This window comes from Bicyclus anynana, chromosome 15 (genome assembly GCF_947172395.1).
Source record: "Bicyclus anynana chromosome 15, ilBicAnyn1.1, whole genome shotgun sequence".
NCBI lineage: Eukaryota > Metazoa > Arthropoda > Insecta > Lepidoptera > Nymphalidae > Bicyclus > Bicyclus anynana.
The window spans coordinates 6209031-6229765 of record NC_069097.1 but is presented as its reverse complement, the minus strand read 5'-3'; the positions used below and the strand labels follow the sequence as shown (position 1 = coordinate 6229765).

At 35.5% G+C, this 20735-nt stretch overlaps 1 protein-coding gene across 2 annotated transcripts in view; it reads left to right on the top strand.

Moving 5' to 3' along the window:
- LOC112044711 (collagen alpha-1(XV) chain) overlaps nucleotides 1-20735 on the top strand; it is a 231299-nt gene that overhangs the window by 200066 nt on the left and 10498 nt on the right. Inside the window, exons 5-18 of one of the 2 annotated variants that reach the window (XM_052885827.1) lie at nucleotides 35-106; nucleotides 463-513; nucleotides 4276-4360; nucleotides 6194-6240; nucleotides 9759-9869; nucleotides 13606-13761; nucleotides 14574-14771; nucleotides 18696-18863; nucleotides 19167-19284; nucleotides 19364-19441; nucleotides 19519-19556; nucleotides 19683-19892; nucleotides 20251-20394; nucleotides 20578-20676. In XM_052885827.1, coding sequence (XP_052741787.1) covers nucleotides 35-106; nucleotides 463-513; nucleotides 4276-4360; nucleotides 6194-6240; nucleotides 9759-9869; nucleotides 13606-13761; nucleotides 14574-14771; nucleotides 18696-18863; nucleotides 19167-19284; nucleotides 19364-19441; nucleotides 19519-19556; nucleotides 19683-19892; nucleotides 20251-20394; nucleotides 20578-20676 — 1575 coding nt within the window. The remainder of the gene's footprint in view (nucleotides 1-34; nucleotides 107-462; nucleotides 514-4275; nucleotides 4361-6193; nucleotides 6241-9758; nucleotides 9870-13605; nucleotides 13762-14573; nucleotides 14772-18695; nucleotides 18864-19166; nucleotides 19285-19363; nucleotides 19442-19518; nucleotides 19557-19682; nucleotides 19893-20250; nucleotides 20395-20577; nucleotides 20677-20735) is intronic. The other variant, XM_052885828.1, reaches the window with a different exon arrangement.

Below are 20735 nucleotides of genomic sequence, written 5' to 3'. Positions count from 1 at the left end.
TTGGGTTCGTGTTTTAACCCTCCTTGTAATACAGGGCGCTTTTCAAGAGCTGAAATTATACGGGTCCCCTTCTCAAGCGGAGGTGCAATGTGTGAATACCTATGAGGTAAGTCTCTTTTATTTAGTATCTTAGCTATAATGATTTAAATTTACTATCAAGACTACTTTTTGATACTATTTTCAAGGAAAACATTGTATTGTTTTTGCTCTGTTAAGAGTCCAAGAAACCACACCAATGTTGTCTATTATAACAGAGTAAATATGGAAAGAGTTTAACCAATACAATATGTGGTCTAGCGATGTAAACATGGTCCATATTTCAATATCATAATATCATACATACGTAGAGATTATTTTATTTCAACAATTTAAGTTTTATTATTATTAAACTTTAGTGTCTCATAACTTATGTTTAGGTATTAATTATGTATACATTTTAAACGTTTTGCGCCATTTTAACAGGAAGTAATCCAAGGCGGAGATAGCGAAGAAATTGATATTGACAATTTTTTGGTGATTATTATTATTTAAATATATTTTGTTCATGTTAGCTTTATTCACTCGATTGTACTGCGTTAATCTTTAACACATTTTTTGTTATAGATATTTGGCAAAGTTAAATTCCAACAAGTGTCCTTAAAATATACTCGTATATTTTGATTTTTAATTAAGATTTTTCTTAATTTGTCTGTTACAAGTTATGTATTTATAATAAAAAAAATTATGTAACAAAATATATTATGTGAGCTCATAACCTATGGTTATTTACCACAGTGACACAAAATAACAGAGATGGGTCAAAAATACCCCGAAATTCAAAACCGTGGCTGAGTTTTTTATGAATAAAAGTTTCTTATTTTTATATCAAATGTGTTATAGAAAACGTCAGTAACACTAAACTGTGGCGTCGCAACTAACACAATGCATTTCTGTGGATGTCTAAAATCAACCTGGGGCTTAACAGTTTGTGTGGTTATGTTTTGTTTTCATTTCCGTTAATGTGTTTACTATAGATTAGTGTAGTAATTCATAAACTGTTAATTAACCATGATTTATAATACTAACATAGAGTTAAGTCACGAGCATATGAATTGAATTGGTTCCTTGTTCCTAATGTAGGTAATGCTCTTTTCCAGCTTTCTTTATTATATACCTAGTATATATTCTACTATCTCTACCTATAAAGAAGATTCAAGGCAGGAATCAATAGGCATTGTTAACCTTCCAGGAAAGTACATGCCAACGTAAAATATTACAGTCAAGTGCTAGTCTAAATAGTATGAAATACGCCAATATGGTTTGTTGTTGAAATTTCCATAACTTTATTATGAAACAAAAATTTAACAACAAACATTTACCAAGCCTCTCTACATAATTAGGAGTAAAATATGATTGTATCTAAAAAATATTATGAAAATCTTTGTTCAATTAATTGACCAAAAATGTACATTCAATGTACATTTTTGGTCAATTAATTATACGAAATTCTTCTATAATCAGCCGTTATTGTTCTAACCAATCTTCCAATTGTGAATTGAGATATTCCATAACTAAAGAACAATTTAACGAATATTCTGTACCAGGGGCGATGGCTTCTAACAACCCGATTCCTATCGGGTTGCCTTTTAAAAATCCACGAGTTTTACGGACACACATAATTTAACGTACTCAATCAAAAACTCGTTCAGACTAAAAAAACACTTGAACGGGTTAACTACGAGAAAATTTCAGTCTTCGCTACTGGTACCTACCTAATTACTGAACGCAGTACAAGAAAGTTAAATGACTAAAGTGGTCAGTGGACGCGACAAAATTCCTGTCAGTTAACAGTCATGAGGGCAAACATTCTTTATCAAGAATAGATGCTTTCTTTGGTAAGATAAGCGTATTGCAAAGGTCAACGCACGCTTTATATGACATAAGCTATGTGATGTATTGTCGCATTGTTTTAAGTGCATCACATTCACAACGGTCTTATTAATAAAAGTCACGCATTTTGTATATTTCATAGACCTATCACAAAAGTTACACGGCTAATATATCCAATATATTATTAGTTGAGGAGCCAACGAGACAATTTTTGGATTTACTCGATTGATTTACCTACTCGAGAGTGAATATAAGGAATACTTTGCATTTTATTGAGTATCGCCAACAAATATGAGCCCTTAATATTAGTAGATTCATTCAGGATAACGAAAAAATATTATTAAATATATAAAGTTTCTATTTCACATTTTTAGAATACATTGCAAGTGTCACAAAGTTATTAAGCTTATTATGTCCAATATACCTATTAGTGGTTGGGGAGCTGACGAAAGGATTTTTGGATTAACTTGAGCGCGACAATTAATAAGGGAAGCTACGTCGCTTGTTGTTGAGTATTCAAAGTATGAGCTTTTAATGTCAGTCAGTACAATCAGGACAAAGAAAATATAACAATCTTCCGAAATACTCACCCACCAAGTCCAGGATAGTTTTGTTTGATAGTTTGTTACTAAAATGTGTGCATTTCGAAAATGTGACTATGTGAGTGCAATTTAATGGGAAAGCTGTTACAAAGTGCAATAATGAAAATATATTTTCTGATGATTTCCGCAAAATGAAGTAACGAAAATTTTCTTGAAATCTACCTTTCATCTACTCCTCCAAATATAGTATTCTTCACGACGCTCAATTAAATCCACACACGCTACACAATCCACATTTGTTATCATCGGCTCCTTTACCAATAATAACTAGGACTACCTTTGATTCTATATAACCACAACATTAGAGACGCCGGTGCGTCGTGTACGAGGTTTAATCTACTCGTATCGTACGTACATCCTGTCTGATATCTCTGTTTACTCTTGCATTAGATAACGAGCCCATTTACTCACTATCCCCCTAATATTTTCAGTATGTTGACCTACAAAATTCGCGAATTTACTTGAGCTGATAAGATTTGATGATTTTTTTTATATCACTTTACTAGCACCTGGTCTTTCGTCTTTCAGCTGATAAAGTAGCAATTATCCATTTTTAGCTTATTAATTTTTTTAAGCAACCTGTATATAAAAGCGAATATAGTTAATTAAACATATTCAATTCGGTTATTTTTAGTAGGTATATTACGTGAATAACGCAATTCTTTTTACCAACAAAAAATATATGTTAAATGTATGTGTTAAATGTCTAGTGTTCAGTCGCCCGAAAGTCTTAGACAATTTTGCAAATCAAGCTAAGTTATTAAAATGAATCAGCCTATATAAAGCCTTTTATGCATGAAAATCAGCTTTAGCTACAAACACTTCATTAGGTAGGCGTGAAGACAGAATTGAATGTTTCAAGTTATTCATATTCATACGTTCAAATAATCCCCAGGCCGGAATTACGTATTCCATGCGTACACGGCATCCGATTTCGTAATCAAACGTCTCAACTGGTAACATTTCGCACTTATACAGGGTGTTGGGAAAATATTACGATATTTTTTATAATTAAATGTAACGATAATTATTATTAATAACTTAATTTATAAAAGCAGACGCCAACTTTGTTCGTATATAATTAAAGAAAGAAGCGCTTATGAATTAGAACATTATGAAATTAATTGATGATTATTTTTTATTGCAAATTAATGACACTTTCAGTGAAAAGTTATTGTTAGTATAAAGTTTTTATTAATAAGACCGTTACATATACAAGTAACAAGGAGACAAACCACATTATCATGAACTCATATCTAATTAAAAAAAAAAAACACACATACAGCCGAACGTAGAACCTCCTCCTTTTTGGAAGTCGGTTAAAAATATAGTGAAACATTTCTTTGAAAAATTATTGTCATCTAATAAACCTACGTTTAATAAAAATAAATAATAAACCTGTGTAAAATAATAAATATAAAACTTAAATAAATGAAAGCAATTTTAAGAAATTTAAATTTAGATTTAAGATGTACAGCTAAAATTAAGCCCTATACATATTAGCATATTAACAATTTGTTCTAACCTCCTATACTATAGTGCTTTAATTATTATGTACCTACAGTTAAAATTGGGCTCTATACATTTTAGCATATTAACTTACAATTTGTTCTAACCTCCTGTATTATAGGTACGTGTACTAATAAATACCTGGCTTACCGTACCACTCTGCTTAACCGCAAAAAACGCTTACAAATTCTAATATATCTGACCCGCATAGCGCATTATACTCGGGATAACGATCACTTAATTGCAAAAGAACTCGCACGCTCGACATTACTGTATAATATATTGTTGGACGCAGGTGGACCAAGAGGAAGGAGACGCCGAAGGGTCGGGAAGGTATGGCACCATACCGCCCTTTCCACCGCCACCGCCAGGGTTTGACGGTAAAACACCATGTTTTATTATAAGGAAAATATAATTATATCATGCTCATTAAGACTTACCAACAATACAGCAGCTGAGGGCCTAGTGGCAGTTTGATACTGTTATTATCGCGTAAACGTAAACGCGAATTTCTAAGGAATTGTAACAGCGCCATCTAGTGGCACTATTGTACAACTGTTTCAATTCCATATAAATTTACGTTTACGTTAACGCGATAGTAACAGTATGAAAATATTGAAAACTTCCACGAGTCATACTGAGCGTTGTGGCTCTAACCTATAAATTCCCACGAGAGTTAAAAAAAAGACGCGTTAAAACGCAGCGGGTATAGCTTATATTATGTAGTTGAATGAAGGTCTATTTCCAACGCCCAAAATTAATATAGCAACACTGCTCGATAAAAAAGCATCGTGTTTTAAAAACGCTGTTTTGGAAAAGCTTTTGTTGTATTTGAACGCTTTTTTAACGTCCGTTAAAAAAAATCTCGTGCGAATGAGGGTTAAGAATAAGATGAGTCAACGACATTTCTTCAGAGCGGACTCAAAGTTTGGCACGCACTATAAATAATCACAATAACGTAAAGAAATACTTATTTTTAGTCTGTAAACACAATAAACTACTGTTCACTACACAGCACTATACCTAAGATATATCAAAAACTTATTACGAGGGTCTGTACCAAAGACGAGAGAGCGTGCGGTTACTGTGTTTGCCCGGATTAACGACTGTTTACTTTACGATACGTAATTACGGCGTGACTTATGAACCCAACTATGCTATTAACAACTTTCTGTTTACATCTTAAGGGCTAAGTTACACAGGTTTCTCGTATTCTCATCTCATCAGAATTCCTATTCTGAGAGTGATGGCTGGAACTCTGTCATTTTATAAGTGTTGGTAGTCAGCCCATGCTCGTATGGGTAAGAATGGTTGACTACGCTGGAGGTTGTGTGCTTACATTACGCACCTAATTAGATCCTGACAACATACAAGCATACAACCTCCGGTTGTATGCTTTACATTACGTAATTAGCCGTGATTTATGAACCGTACCAAGCTATTAACAACTTTTTGTTTACGTCTTAAGAGATAAGTTACACAGGGTTAAGTTACAAGTTCTCGTATTCTCATCTCGTCAGAATTCGCATTCTAAAAGCCAGATGACCAGAACTCTGTAATTTGTAATTTTATAAGAGCTGAGTTTGTCCACCATACCTACTCTTACCATAAGTATATACGGTTGCCAACTATATATGATATGATTTCTCACATTATCCCCAAGAATTTAGAAAATACGCTTATAAATGCAGACAGGGCACAATCTATTGCTTCTGAGAGAGAGACTCAATAAAAATAGAAATTCATACTCGTAATAAAAATAGAAAATCGAAACTCATACAGTTGTTATTTACACACAGTAAAGAAGAAAAATGAAGATTTAGAGAAGATGGCAGGATACATCCACAATTTCCTTGTATTAGGAGACTAGTAAATAAAAATATTGGTAGCTTGTGGCATTGTGTAACTTAGCCCTTATTGTATTTTAGCTACTGCGTTAAACTGTAGATAACTCGTGTTAAATACACGCAACTCTTTATCCCACACCCCCCCCCCCCTCTCATTCTGAGAGGAGACTCGTGTTTAACAGTGAGCCGAAAATAGGTTGCTAATAATGATGACTCTTTATTTTACCTACCTATAATGATGTAGATCTTTTAGGATTGAAATGTATTTTACATATTGATTACATAATGATTTCAATATGAATTCTGTTAAGACTTTTAATTTAAGATTTTGTATTAGTAAGTCATTATTGTCTTTTTGTTTTTCAGGATATCCGCTGCGGCTTAGAGGGGAAAAGGGAGAAAGAGGACCAAGGGCAAGATATCATAGATTTTCTTTTGAATTTTCTTTTATGTTACAAGTTGACAGCCTCCGTGGCGCAGTGGTATGCGTGTGAATTTACAAGACGGAGGTCCTGGGTTCGATCCCCGGCTGGGCTGATTGAGGTTTTCTTAATTGGTCCAAGTCTAGATTGTGGGAGGTTTCAGCCGTGGCTAGTTACCACCCTACCTAAATGAAATGTTCATTAAAACTTAAAACTAAGAAAAAGAAAAAGAAAAGCGCACTGACCAGATTAAGAACCCTCTCACTCAGTTTCATGCATTATCCTCCGTAAATTCAATTATAATTATAGAACTTTAAAGAAAAATGGCCATTGCGAAGCTTTCTGTAATAAATGAAACTTGCGGAGAATATCAAAATAAATAAATTATTCCCTATTCATAATGAACTTCCACAAAATTAGTTTTTTGAGTGTTTACATTTACATTATACAAACGTATGACGAAAAATCCGAATGGGTTCATAAATGTGTGAAGAATTAAGACCACTTTATGAAAACTCTGTTTGAATGTGAATTAATCCGTGGGCAAATAAAACCTTACACAATGAAAAAAAAAAGATACGTGTTCGTTCGCCGGTTAACAAACATGTGGGATTGGAACGCAAAATTCGCAGTTTTCACACAAAGAGCTGCCTCCATTGTTTTGCCACTCGATTTATTGTCTGTAGCGCCGCCTACTGGAAGTTTTTAGGCTTTACGGAACGTAAACGACTTGGCGATTCGTTCCTAAAGCTCGAGGTTCCAATCGTAAAGTCATGCACGCCATTGACGATCAATTAGTCTCACGTTTCTGCAGCACCTACGACTGTAACTGATCGTGTATTGGTCACTGCGTGCACGACGGCTCGACTTATGAAACGTCTTCGCGTGAAATGCTCGACTTATGAAACGTTAGAATAATTAACCGTCAATGGCTGACTTAACAGTGGAATTCATAGACGTTGCAGGGTCTCACCAGCTGAGTGTCAAATTCCTAAACGCATAAAGTTTAAATTCGACACTCAGCAGTGATCCCCTGGGGGCGCCTCCACACCGTTTAGGAATTCCACTCATCATATCACTTCCTGGAAATAACATATTTGGTAACAAGAAATGAAAAAGAAAAAAAAAAGAAGAAAGCATTTACCATTAATCGTTTGAAATGAAAAAATATTTCAAATGACTAATGATATTTTTTATTGATACCCTATTAATGAGATTGTGATTTTAGTTGCGTTATAGCAGATATTATTTTTTTGATTAAGGTAACTTTTAATGTTGAATTATTATAACGTACGGTCAATAATAATTATTTAGAAATAAATAAGTAAGATACTACAGGGCTTTAAAATTAACGTCATGTTGGAGATATTGGAGATTATTTAGAATTTGTATAATTTTAGAATTTGTGTTTAAATATTGTCTATGGGTTGCCTTGAAAATTTCAGTCCAGATTTTTTTTAACTTTACACTGGTTTTGCGAATAGAAAAATTCCATACCAATGGGTAGAATATTTATTTCCCATCAGAACAGAGCAGATATGTATAATGTACTCCGTACCGACTCTTAAGTCCATGGTATAAACTGGTAAACCGATACTTATAACTAGCATTGCTCTGGTTTATGAATTAAAGTTAAGTTATGCTAGCAACCCACGGTCCGATAAGCGGAAACACGTATAGGTCGCGATCTGCATGATTTTATGCATAACGTGACCAATACACGATTTTATCAGAGCTCAAGCCGCACTACATGTATGTGGGCTTATTGGATGGTGAGTGTCCAGCTTATGTAGTAATAATACAAAAATATCGTGTCGTATGCGTGTCGTGCAGCTGTAAACAAGATCAACGCCCGTACCATGATATAGAGTCATTATACAGCACTTAACACTGTTTTGATCATCCGTGCCTGATGGTACTCGTGCGAAGCCTACTCGAATTGGTTTGTGGCATGATTGAGTTTAACATTGCTGATATTATCTAGCAGGCGCTTTATGTAATAAAGTGTGATTACAGGTGATTTCTATTTGATACTAGCTGTCGCTGTCGGTTTCACCCGCGTGGTTCCCGTTCCCGAATAAATAAGGGGGTAATATATAGATAGCCTTCCTCAAGAAATGGGCTATCTAACACTGCAATAATTTTTCATATCGGGCCTGTAGTTCCTGAGATTAACGCGTTCAAACAAACAAACGAACTATTCAGCTTTATAACATTAGTATAGATCATGTCCGATACATTGGCGTATCTAGAATTGTTTCCTAAAGTGGGCCTGCCCCCTGATATGCCGCTGAGCAGAGTCGACACTCAATAGAGACGTTTACAATGTTTGTGGACGCTGACCTCTGAAACGGGTCTACTGATTTTATTGATTTTTCTTTGTATATTTTGTATTTTGCCGTCCATCATAGAATTTTAAATCAGTAGCCCAGAATTCTAGGGCGGGCACTGGACCCTTTATATGCCTATGGTCTGATAGAGAGTATTATATTAATTACTGAAATTTTATCTAATTAAATTTCTATTACTAGACATCATAAAAGCAAAACAGTAGTTTTATAATTATTTCATCACCATTATACACTATGCATTTACCGAATGCAATTTAATTTTAATTATTTTGGACCATAAATTGCCCAAAATGTAACTTTTAGCATAAATCTTCTATAATAATATTATAAAGCTGAAGAGTTTGTTTGATTGAATGCGCTAACCTCAGGAACTAAAGTGGTCCGATTTGAAAAATTCTTTCAGTGTTAGATAGCCCATTTATCGAGGAAGGCTTTAGGCTATATTATATTATCCTCGTATTACTACGGGAACGGGTTTCGTGGGTGAAACCGCGCGGCGTCAGTTAGACTTCAATAACCATAATAACCAATAACTGAAATAAAATGTTTATTATTTATTACCTTTAGTACCTACTTATATCAGTATTTGGATTTATTCCTTTCTCGTCATTTCTTTACTAAATTTTGGAATTTAATTACCTACATTGTAATGATAAAAACTGAGTTTTATTATGGTAAATACTCCTCCGCTTTTTATTGAATTTCCCCGAATTTTGAAAAATATTTCAGATATAACGGTAGATTATATAGGTGCAGAATTAATCTTTTTAACGATTGCATTGTACTGATGATAAATGTTAAGTACAAAAATTGTGGATAAAAAGAGGATTATCGATATTCATAATACCCATAATCTATCTAGGTATACTTATAATAAAATTGTAACAAGTCATATTCTTTACATTGAAGATATTTTGAAAATTTTAGTTGGAGGGCATTCGATCGATACTTACTGAAGCCAAAAATACATATTTTTTTTTATACCCCTAAAAGGTTAAAAAGGGGATGAGGTTTTTTTAATATAAATGTATTAGACATGCGAAAATATAAATAGAAGGGGATGAAATAGGGTTGACAGTTTACATCAATGTCCAAGCGGACAAAGTCGCGGGCGCCCGTTAGTAATAAATAAAAAACATAAAACTTGTATGTTCACAGGGTATACCAGGAGAGTCCATACGGGGTCCGCCAGGTCCACCAGGCCCTCCTGGCGCCCCTGGACCACCAGGCACCTCCGCACTGTCAGAAATGTCAGGTTCTGGCGATGATGTAAGTAACTTTACCTACAGGTTTTTGTTAACTGACATCACAGTTATCGAATACTCGCTAATATTTAATTTACATATTTGTCTAAGAAACACTAATTTTTAAAGTAAATCAGACAATGTGTGACCTAATGCTAATAAGCAAACAGTCTTTCTGGTTAAAAAAGGTTAGAAATATATAAATAACATTACTCAATTGTTTATTCGTAGTATTTAAATACTCTCTTTTTGAACTTCATCTGAAACGACGTCCGAGATCTGATTAACATTGGTGTTTGAGGCAAGTTATTAATTAGTCCTGTACCTCTCATACCTATATAGGATACGTACGTACAGGACAAAGTAACAACATGCCTCAAATACCTACCCAAAAATGTCGATAAGCTCTCCACCTAAAATCCTCGATACTAAGTAGCCGTATCTACGAGTAACTATTGTATGAAGGGTAGCACACATTTTTGAGGGTTAGTTGCTAGTTGGTTGCTGGTGTAATGCGATTCAACATGCCCGCATTGATCAGGTTCCTAGCATGGCCTGCAAAGAATTACTGTGTCAGGAAAAACGTCTGGGGGCACGGCAGTGCCCCCGCAAGTCGAGCAAAAAAAAAAGGGGCAAGCCAAGCGGGCATTATATAGACACGGTATATTTCAAATTTCATTGAATTCAAACAAGTAGTTTAAGAATTATAACTAGTCAAAGTTTCCTAATTTTGCTAATTTTGTCACTCACTGACTGACCGTTCATCAAAATTCTAAGGCACTTCCAGCAGACGTAGAAACTTGTTAGTGTATTAATCAAGGAAAAATTTAAAAAAAATGAAATTTCTATACAGTTATCTGTATACAGAAACTGCATAAATAACTTTGTAATCCCATATATATATATAGGTTTACAAAGTTACATTTGCAGTAAATGAATGAAAGCGAATGAATGAAAGGCAATCTATTAATTTAATATATAAAAAAAATTTAGTATTGATAAGGTCACTTTAAGATGTTGTTAGGTTAGCTAATTACGTAATAACTTGAAACAGAAGTTCCCTTCTATCTTCTAAACAATTCCTTAATTATGGACATAATAAAGTAATCGACTCGGTATTACATGGATCTCACAACATTTTTACGTTAGAATAACTGATTGCGAGAATTGTTTTTTTTACAAAGTGTTGTTTTTTATTGCATTGCTTTTTCTGCCAATCTATAATATAAAAATGAATCGCAAAATGTGTTGGTAAGCGCATAACTCAACAACGCCTGGACCAATTTGGCCAAATCTTTTTTTTAAATGTTCGTTGAAGTTTAAGGATGGTTTTTACGGCGAGAAAAATTAGAATTATTGCTGGAAAAACCCTAAAAATAGCCCTTTTCTTTTTCCCATACAAATGATTTGTAACTAAAACGTAGTCAATTTGAGCTTTATTGTTATTGTATAAAGTTCATATTAATAATAATTAGAAAACGGGGTAGGGGTAGGGTAGTGGTAGGGTAGGGGTAGGGTAGGGGTAGGGTAGGGGTAGGGTAGGGGTAGGGTAGGGGTAGGGTAGGGGTAGGGTAGGGTAGGGGTAGGGTAGGGGTAGATTAGGGGTAGGGTAGGGGTAGGGTAGGAGTAGGGTAGGGGTAGGGTAGGGGTAGTTGAAAGTTTACATCGAGTTTCACGCGGACGAAGTCGCGGGCATCCGGTAGTAAAAAATAAAAATGACTGAATTGACCTTTTGGATACAACAATTTCCTGTGCGTTACTTCCCTACGGAGGCAACTGTGGTTCACTAAATTGGTGCGATCATAACTTAGTTTACTATGCGCTTGGCACCACTCCAATGTTCCAACTGAGGCAATCGATTCATTTGCTCTTCGATGGTTTTTGTCAGAGCGTAATGACGGTAGTTGGCATGTTCTACACGTTATGGTCCTTTCCAATAACGACAATGGAGCTCCTAAGTTCATTACTTGAAATCCCTCTGGAATTTGCAATGGCGTTCGCTTGCAAAGTATTCTTCTAACATTTTTTTCATTCAGAAATATATTCTCTAAATGTAACTAATTTCATTTATTAGGTTCATTAACTCCCATAAAGCTGAAAATTGGAATAACCGTTCAAAACACAATTTTAAACGTACTTTATGTAATAACAAATTTGTATGTAGGTACGTAGGTATAACACGACGTGCATACAAAATATGAAATGATGATTAAAAATAATTAAAGATGATTAAAAATAAATGTCGAAAATCTTATTGCCGTAATAAAATGCTGGTGCCGGAAGTCAAAACAAATTTTAATAGCAGAAGCAAAATAGGTCATTTATTATTGTACCTACGGTGTTTGTGCAATTCCTTTTGTACACATATACAGATATTTTACCCGTAAACGCCGTACATATTTCCAGCGCAGGAGTCGAAATATAAGGGTCGCAAGCCTTACTCTTCACTCGTGTACTCACCTGTACCGCCCAGAAATGACGGCTGGCATAGTGCTCAGAGTTATTTTCTGATATAGTAACAGCCTAAGCGTTATTCATGTGGGTTCGTTTCACATGTAATTTTTGTTCAAGGGATTGTAGTCTAATAGAATTAATTATATTGCAAATATATCCGCATTTTTCCCAAAATATGCTGATCCGATTTTTGTTATTTAAGTAATTATGCACTTTTTCAGAGAAAGGGGGACAAATCCCTCGAAAAATATTTAATGTTTCCATTGTACATAATATTATTAGGTATGTAATACCTACTGAATATCAAATTTTTTGAAATAAAATTTAATATTTTTTTGCATACAGAGGAATGTTGTCAAGGTTAGTTAAAATAATAATAATTATTATTATTACTCACAGTTCTTAATATTATTTTTTTATGCAATATAGACTTGCGGTTTACTACAATTTAGCCTAACGGAAAGCATTGATGCGGTCTAAATTGGAGCGCGTTTATAACTCGTGCACATTAACTTGACACCTGGCAACCAAACAGCAGAAACATCATTCGAGCCACATGTTAAGTTAATTCTCACGAGCTGTACCTAGGAGATGCCTATTCTCTCTTGCTTTGAAGATGATTAATTTATAAGTGTCAGGAAACACAAACGCTGGAATTAAGGATAAGAAGTATTATATTAGCAACGTACATTAACTTTGTCAGTTTACCAGTTTAGTATTATTACTAACTATACATGAAAAAACTATAACTAAAAAAGAAATTAGCTATATGGTAGCTAGCTACAAAACTATATAGAGAAAGAGATTTTCAAAGGACATGGTCCATTTCAAGTCCACTCTTGTACCCCGTACCATTAAAATTTAAAAAATACAAGGATTTTATTAAAATCTAAACAAGTGAATAAATCTAACTAAATAAAAAGAAATAAATAAAATTAAAACCCAAGTTTTTGAGTTATTTCAAGATGGCGCCCAAGCAACTATGACATGACAATTGACAGCAAACGTCAAATCGTCTACTGTATTGAAAACGTCATCAATCCGCCAATATTATCCATATTATTGTTGCATTTAATTTGTGTAGAGAATGAATATTATTTCGAAAGAATTAAAGTAAATTCGTAGAATTGTATTCGATCCCCGCCTCGTTGGTCTATTGTCGTACCCACTCCTTTCCCGATTCTTATAAAAAAAATATTCTTTTTAAAAAAAAGAAAAAAAGAAATGTCTGTATAAAAAATCAGTAAAAATCCATTAATAGGTACTTTACAACATTACGTATTTATCTTTTCTCCGTATACTCGCAGCAAATCTTCGGTGAGAACTACTCGTCGGTGGGTCACTGCGGTTGCAACTCCAGCGTCATCCTATCTCTTCTGCAAACCAATCCAGAACTACAAGGTCCACCCGGACCACCTGGCCAAGTCGGAGCTGATGGAAGAACTGGGGCACCTGGAATTGCGGTATGCATTTTCCCAGGTCTACACTCTAATAGACATATTGTTATGAGATTCTGGGTTCGAATCTTTACTAAAGCCTGGAGTTGGGAAGTATTGCTATCAGGGGTATAGCCTTGGAAATCTATTGGTCATTATCATCTGATCCAAATCGTTACAGTATGAAATATTATTAAATTACGCCCGCTACCCCGCGTTAGAGCAGCATAGTGGGTTAAACTGCAAATCCCCTCTCCTACCTCCCAATAAAAGGAGGATCGCCGGACCCTATAGGTGGGCCATTCAAATAAGCCCAATATCAGCTATTAACACGAAAAAATAATTTTCGGCGAAAAGCTGACTAACCCTTGAACAGCTTCCATAAAATCTAAAAGCTCCAAAGTATTAAATTTGCAAGCGCTTGACAAATTAAACATTTTCTAATATTATGAATTTACAATAGAATTTATTTTTGGCTTTTACATACTAAAGGAAGATTTTAAAACTATTACCATTTTCTAATAGTTACGAAGCAACTTTGGGTGTCCTGTCACTAACTTGAACTTGAGTTATTTTACAATAAACAATCCATCCTCACAAATACATTACGTTATTGTTCATAATGATGTCATTATTGAAGCAATTTAACCTAGTTTGAGTGAGGTTTTGATCTGATCAGTTCAATCAAATCAGTTTTGAGCAGATCGGTAGGTCCAGATTAGATTGCATCACTTACCATTACGATGAAGATTTCTTATTTTTTCAAAAAGAAAACCCTAAATACTTTTATATCTAAATCTCCAGATAAAGTTAATCTTGAGTAATTTAATTTATAACAGGGTCAACCAGGAATGCCAGGGGAACGTGGACCAATCGGGTTAAGAGGTGAAAAAGGAGACAGAGGTGCCGACGGACCTCGTGGACCGGAAGGTCAACCCGGTCCAAAGGGTGAACCGGGTGTTGACGGGCGACCAGGAAGCACGGGGCCAGCCGGACCACCAGGACCTCCAGGAACATCAGACTACAGTAACTTTGAAGTAAGTAAGACGTGCCGCCAAGCGATTTAGCGTTCCGATACGATGTCGTGTAGAAACCGAAAGGAGTGTGGATTTTCATCCTACTTCTTACAAGTTAGCCCGCTTCCATCTTAGATTGTAGTATCACATACCATGAGGTGAGATTGTAATCAAGGCTTAACTTGTAAATATTAAAAAGATTTGTTGCCAAGTGACTGGCAACATGATTTTTCATATTACCAAAAAATAGGTCCAGATATAAGGACTGTTGAAGGTCAAACCTTCTATCTTGCGATACCACCACAGTCCCAACTTTATTATTGGCCACCGTACTTAGTGTCAAATCAGTGGCGTAGCGTGCCTTGGAAGGGCCCTGTATCAAAAATAGTAAAGAGGCCCAAGCCCCAGATTTTAAATTTCTCACAAAAGAAATAAAAATCCTCGCTTAAAATAAACATGACAGGTGATTTAACCTATGTAGGATGTTTCCAACTTTTGGTTACCGATGTTTTGTATAACTCGCAAGAGCGAGATTTGAATTCACCTCTATCTATCTCTTTCTATACTTTAGTGTTAGACAGAGAGAGATAAAGACGAATGTGAAAATCGCAATACTGAGATACAAGAACATCGTTACAGAATAGCGCTACAGTTCATACATACAAGTTCATTGCAGCTTTAATAGAGTCTACCGCATTTTGGGATTTATATCTGAAAACTGCTCATTGTTGGAACACAAGATATGTAATCTTCAGTTCTTAAATTTTTGCAATGAATAATGACTTGCATTTTAGCTTACATTTTAGCTTACATTTTAAGAGTAGGTAATATAATATTTCGATAACATGTGAAAAATAATTAAATAATTATAACGAAAGCCGATTATGTCAGGATATCTGTTGTTAACGATTGATATCAGCAAGTTTATCCTATCACCAATCACCAGGATATACAATATTGATTACGCACTTAATTAACAATGTTGGAAATTTAGGTATTTTACTAATAATTTATCAGTGCTGGATTAAAGTAACTTAATGCCCTAAGCAACCAACCCTGTGGACTTTGTTAACCTAGAGTCTTTTTTATAAAAGATGTCCCGCGGCTAAAACCTGAACTAAAGTTGACAGCGCCTTACACGAATGACAATAAGACCGCCATTACCAAATAACATTGTGCGCCATTACGACATTAGCATTTGGGGGACTTCTTTCATGAAAAGGACTTTACAAAGAATTATTTTTAAAAAAACGCGTATTTTAAAATTGCGTTAGTTTTCGTGTGCTCGTTTTTTTCTCGGTCGTTTCTGGTGACCTCATAATCAGGATGCTCTAAGCAATTTAAATAGCATATAGGCAAATCCGGGGGCTGTAGCCAAGTGATACGTCGATTCTCTTTCTACAAACACTAACGCTAAAACTATAAAAATGTATGGGAATGACAGATCCGATCGACAACTTGATCACGTGACCTGTCGATAGCAAATGTTACTTCTATACATTTTTGAAATTCGAAGCGTTTGCGATTGTAGAAAAAGAGTCGACGTGCCACTTAACTACAGGCTCAGGACTGTTAATTATGCGCTTTTATCTCTCAGATTCAGAAATTGCACATTCTTCTAAGAAGCAGAATTATGTGTACTAATAAGTAAGCTTACGATCATAATGTGTCCCAATTTAGTTAATAATTTTCATATTTTTTGTTGTTATGCAGTCTAACTGGAAGCCTAGGCAAATATACAAGGTAAGACTTATTCATAGTTTGACATGTTTTACCTGCGTTAGCTTAATCCGTGAGTAATGAGATAATCCTAAGTGTGAATCGTGAGTAATCCTTCTAAACGAACACCTTTCCTCACTGCTATAATAGTTTTTACTAATTTTAACGTTTAGATTTTTTTATTTTTTTTATTTCTTAGATAATAATTAAGGGCTACCACGTTTTTTTAACGCGCGTTTAAGAAACGTTTGTCGACGTTGCGCTTTTATCCTATACAGAGCAATTTGTTGTCGTTTGTATTAATACACGCGTTAGCATCGCGTTTGTATCGCTACAAACGGGCGTCGACGGCCCGTTTAAAAAACGTGGTGTGCATAGGCCCTAAGATTTAATTGACACATAATTTCTATTAGGTAATATTCAATATTGATTAACCGATTCCTTGGTCCTTGGTTTTGGACCACGAGGACCTGGGTCGAGCTATGAGATAACGGATAAGCGCAGTGGATTTACAAGACAGAGGTCCTGGGTTTGATCCCCCGCTAAGCCGATTGAGGCTTCCTAATTGGTCCAGGTCTGGCTAATGAGAGGCTTCGATAACTAGCCACCTACAGGCAAAGAAAGCCAATCGATTTTGCATTCCGGTACTACGTCGTGTAGAAACCGAAAGGGGAGTGGATTTTTATCTTTCGCATAACAAGTTAGCCCATTTCCACCCTATATTGCACCATCACTTACCAATAGGTGATATTGTAGTATAGAGGTAACTTGTAAAGAATAAAATTAAAAAAGCTACTGAAGTTTTCCTATAAGAAATTTTTCGGTGGCGTTACACATCCGTGCCTCGGAGAGCACGTTGCTGTCGATCCCGGTTCTGATCAAAGCCCGCCAACTCGCATAGGAACAGCGTGGTGTGTCTGTGCTCTGCTATATGGAAGAAGGCCTGGCCCTTTAGTAGACCGTTAAAATAAGCTTTTAATGATTATGAATAATATCATTAATACAAAGTGCTGGAATGGCGATCCCGCACTTGAAAGCACAGTGTTGGTCGACCCCCCACAAGGTGGACTGACGACATCAAGCGAGTCGCAGGGATTCGCTGGATGCAGGTGGCTCAGTATCGTGATGTTTGGAAGTCCCTACAAAAGGCCTATGTCCTGCAGTATACGTCCATCGGCTGATATGATGATGATGATGAATGATGATGAATATTGAAATTGATTGTGTCATGACGGTGTATAACAAACAACTAACTTAGTGAAACTTTATTCTGCTCTTGTTAGATACACATCAAGGCGTGAGGAGATAAGGAAATTTATTAAAGCCTTCGTCGCCAAAAGTTTGCGCATATCTGAAAATAATTTCTGTTTCGTCGGGAAATTTATTCAAAATTTTGACAATCTGTTTCATTGTTTCCGCGATTGTAATCTTGGAAATTTGAAACAATACTATTTATCTTACTTTTTTATACAAATATCTGCATATAAGTCAGAAACTTCATTATGCAGATATGCACATAAAGGACATTCTAGGAAAATCCATTGTTGTTAAATGTCTAAGAATTGTAAATGCTGTGATGTTGTTTTTTACTAGTTTGTGGCAAAAAAAGTTCAATAATAACACATAACATTAGCGTTAATCTTTGGCTTGTGTTAGAGATATTAGACCATTACTTTCCCTTAGTTTACGGGGTATGAAGCTGCCAACTAAGCCAAGAGTATGGTGATACCTATATATAATTAATTGATGCGCATTTAGGGACTATTGAACAATAAGAGACTGTCTCTGTATCACTATTCTGGATACCCTTTAAAGATAAAACTGCCTTTAGACACTGTAGATGTAGTATAACCTTCTTTGTCACACTAATATTGTAAAGGCAAGAGTTTATGTGTGTGTGTATGTGTGTGTGTTTGTGTGTTTGTATGTTTGTTCCTCCTTTACGCTGCGGCTACTAAAGCGATTTGACTGAAATTTGGAATGGAAATATTTCACTCTGGATTAACACATAGTACTATATACTTTTCATCCCGGAAAAATCCGTGATTCCCGTGGGATTTGTGATAATCAGAATTCTACGCAGACGAAGTCGCGGGCGTCCGCTAGTTTATAAATATTTTACTAATTATTATTATTTAAATAATAAATAATAATGGTTATAACTTCTCCCAAAGCTAAGTTTTTATACTTTACTTATATAAGATCAAATAATACCGAACTTTGTAGGAATCATTATTGGGATCCTACGGAGGTGCTATTGGCAGACCAGGGGCTCCGGGGCCAAAAGGGGACGCTGGCCAGCCAGGCCCTATTGGATTGCAAGGAGAACGTGGCTTTCCTGGTCATAAAGGAGAAAGAGGTTATCCGGGGCAAACTGGACCAAAAGGGGACCGTGTAAGTCAACACATCAATGCTATATTATCATTTGTTACAGTTTTTTTTCACGAGCTTAATGTATTTTTGATTGCGTTACTTTTTACCATCATCTTATTTTGTGTGATTCGCATAATTGGCATAATTATTGTAAAACGATTTTTAATGTTCAAACAGGCAACAATCATTTGTGTGTTGTTGTCTATAGCCTTGTTTAATGTTTAGTAATTTGTACCCTATCAAAAAGTCGTCACATTTTAAAAATATCAATATTCCTGACAGAAAAAATAGCGTTTTAAATATACTTCGCTCGTTCAATTTCAGGGTCACACAGGGCCTAAAGGTGACCGAGGGGTAAAAGGTGAATATGGCACTCCTGGACTTGATGGTCGACCTGGGCTACCTGGAGCCAACGGGAGATTGGGAGAAAAGGGAGAAAAAGGTAAACCAATCCACTTCGATGATGATATCAAAAAACGTTGTTTGTGCAGTATTTAGTTCGACATTCTTCTAAATTTCAGGTGAACAAGGTCTACCCGGTCCACCAGGCTCTCCAATAGGAGCGCTCAATGCAGACGAATCTGAATTCCTAACAGCCGGTAGGTACGAAATTTATAATCATCTCACAATAATCACCACGATGAAATCAATTAGTTAAATCGTAACATTGTTCCAGCTCGTATGCAAGCGACTAAAGGCGAAAAGGGTGAAAAAGTAAGTGCAATGAAGACAGAAAAATATGAGATTTTACTTCATAAGACACCTCAAAATTGTTAACACATTTTTCCAATAAGGTTTATTACGGATAGAAGTTTACTTTATAGCCTTTGTTTTGTTCAGGGAGAAAAAGGAAACCACGGTAACGATGGCACACCAGGATTCCCTGGTAAAGATGGAAAATCTGGTGAACGAGGTGATATTGGCCCATCTGGAATGCCTGGTATCGCGGGGCCATCTGGGCCACCAGGTTTAAAAGGGGAAAGGGGAGAACGCGGTCCACCTGGCCCTGTCAGCATCACGTCTGCTGGCACAGACATCATGACCATCAAGGTATCATCAATACATATAAATGAATTCTATCGTTTGTCTGTGATTTCAAAATAACTGTGATGATTTTATTTATTTAGACGATATTAAAATCAAACTAAAACACAATCTAGTTTTTATAAAAAATGTCTCTGTCCGTCCGTCCGTCTATTTGTTTGGACTAATTTTAGAGCGTTTTTTAATGAGACTCACTGGAATGTATAGAAGATGTTGAACAATATATATTATACACTTTTATCTCTAAAAAAATTATGGTTCCCGTGGGATTTGTAAAAATAATTGAATTCCACGTGGATGAAGTGTCTGGTCTTTCGCTAATTTTATATTTTTTAGCTTGACAGTAAACCAGGAACTTTTTTAGGGCGAAAAAGGTGAAACTGGCTTAAGAGGTCGAAGAGGAAGGCCGGGCCCACAAGGGCCTCGCGGACTACAGGGTCTACAAGGAATACCTGGAACTCCTGGTAAACCTGGAGAAAAAGGTGATGTTGGTTTACCTGGATGGGTGGTAAGTTTATTCACTTACCTACTTACATTATTTTTTTTTTATTATCTACAAGCGGATAATTTACATGAATTTTGTTTGTTACATGCTGATTAGAATATGAAGGTATTTGTTAATTTACTATACATGTTTGATTTTATTAATTATGATATTCATTCATTATACAAATTAATAATCAATTTATAGGGTCGACCGGGAACATTAGGGCCACCTGGTGTACCGGGGTTGAATGGTCCGAAAGGAGAAAAGGGCGACCCAGGAGTAAGCATGCTAGATGCTTCTATGGTTAGTTTAGTTTTCATTATGTTATTAAATATTTATATTTCTGTTTCAAAATTTAACAT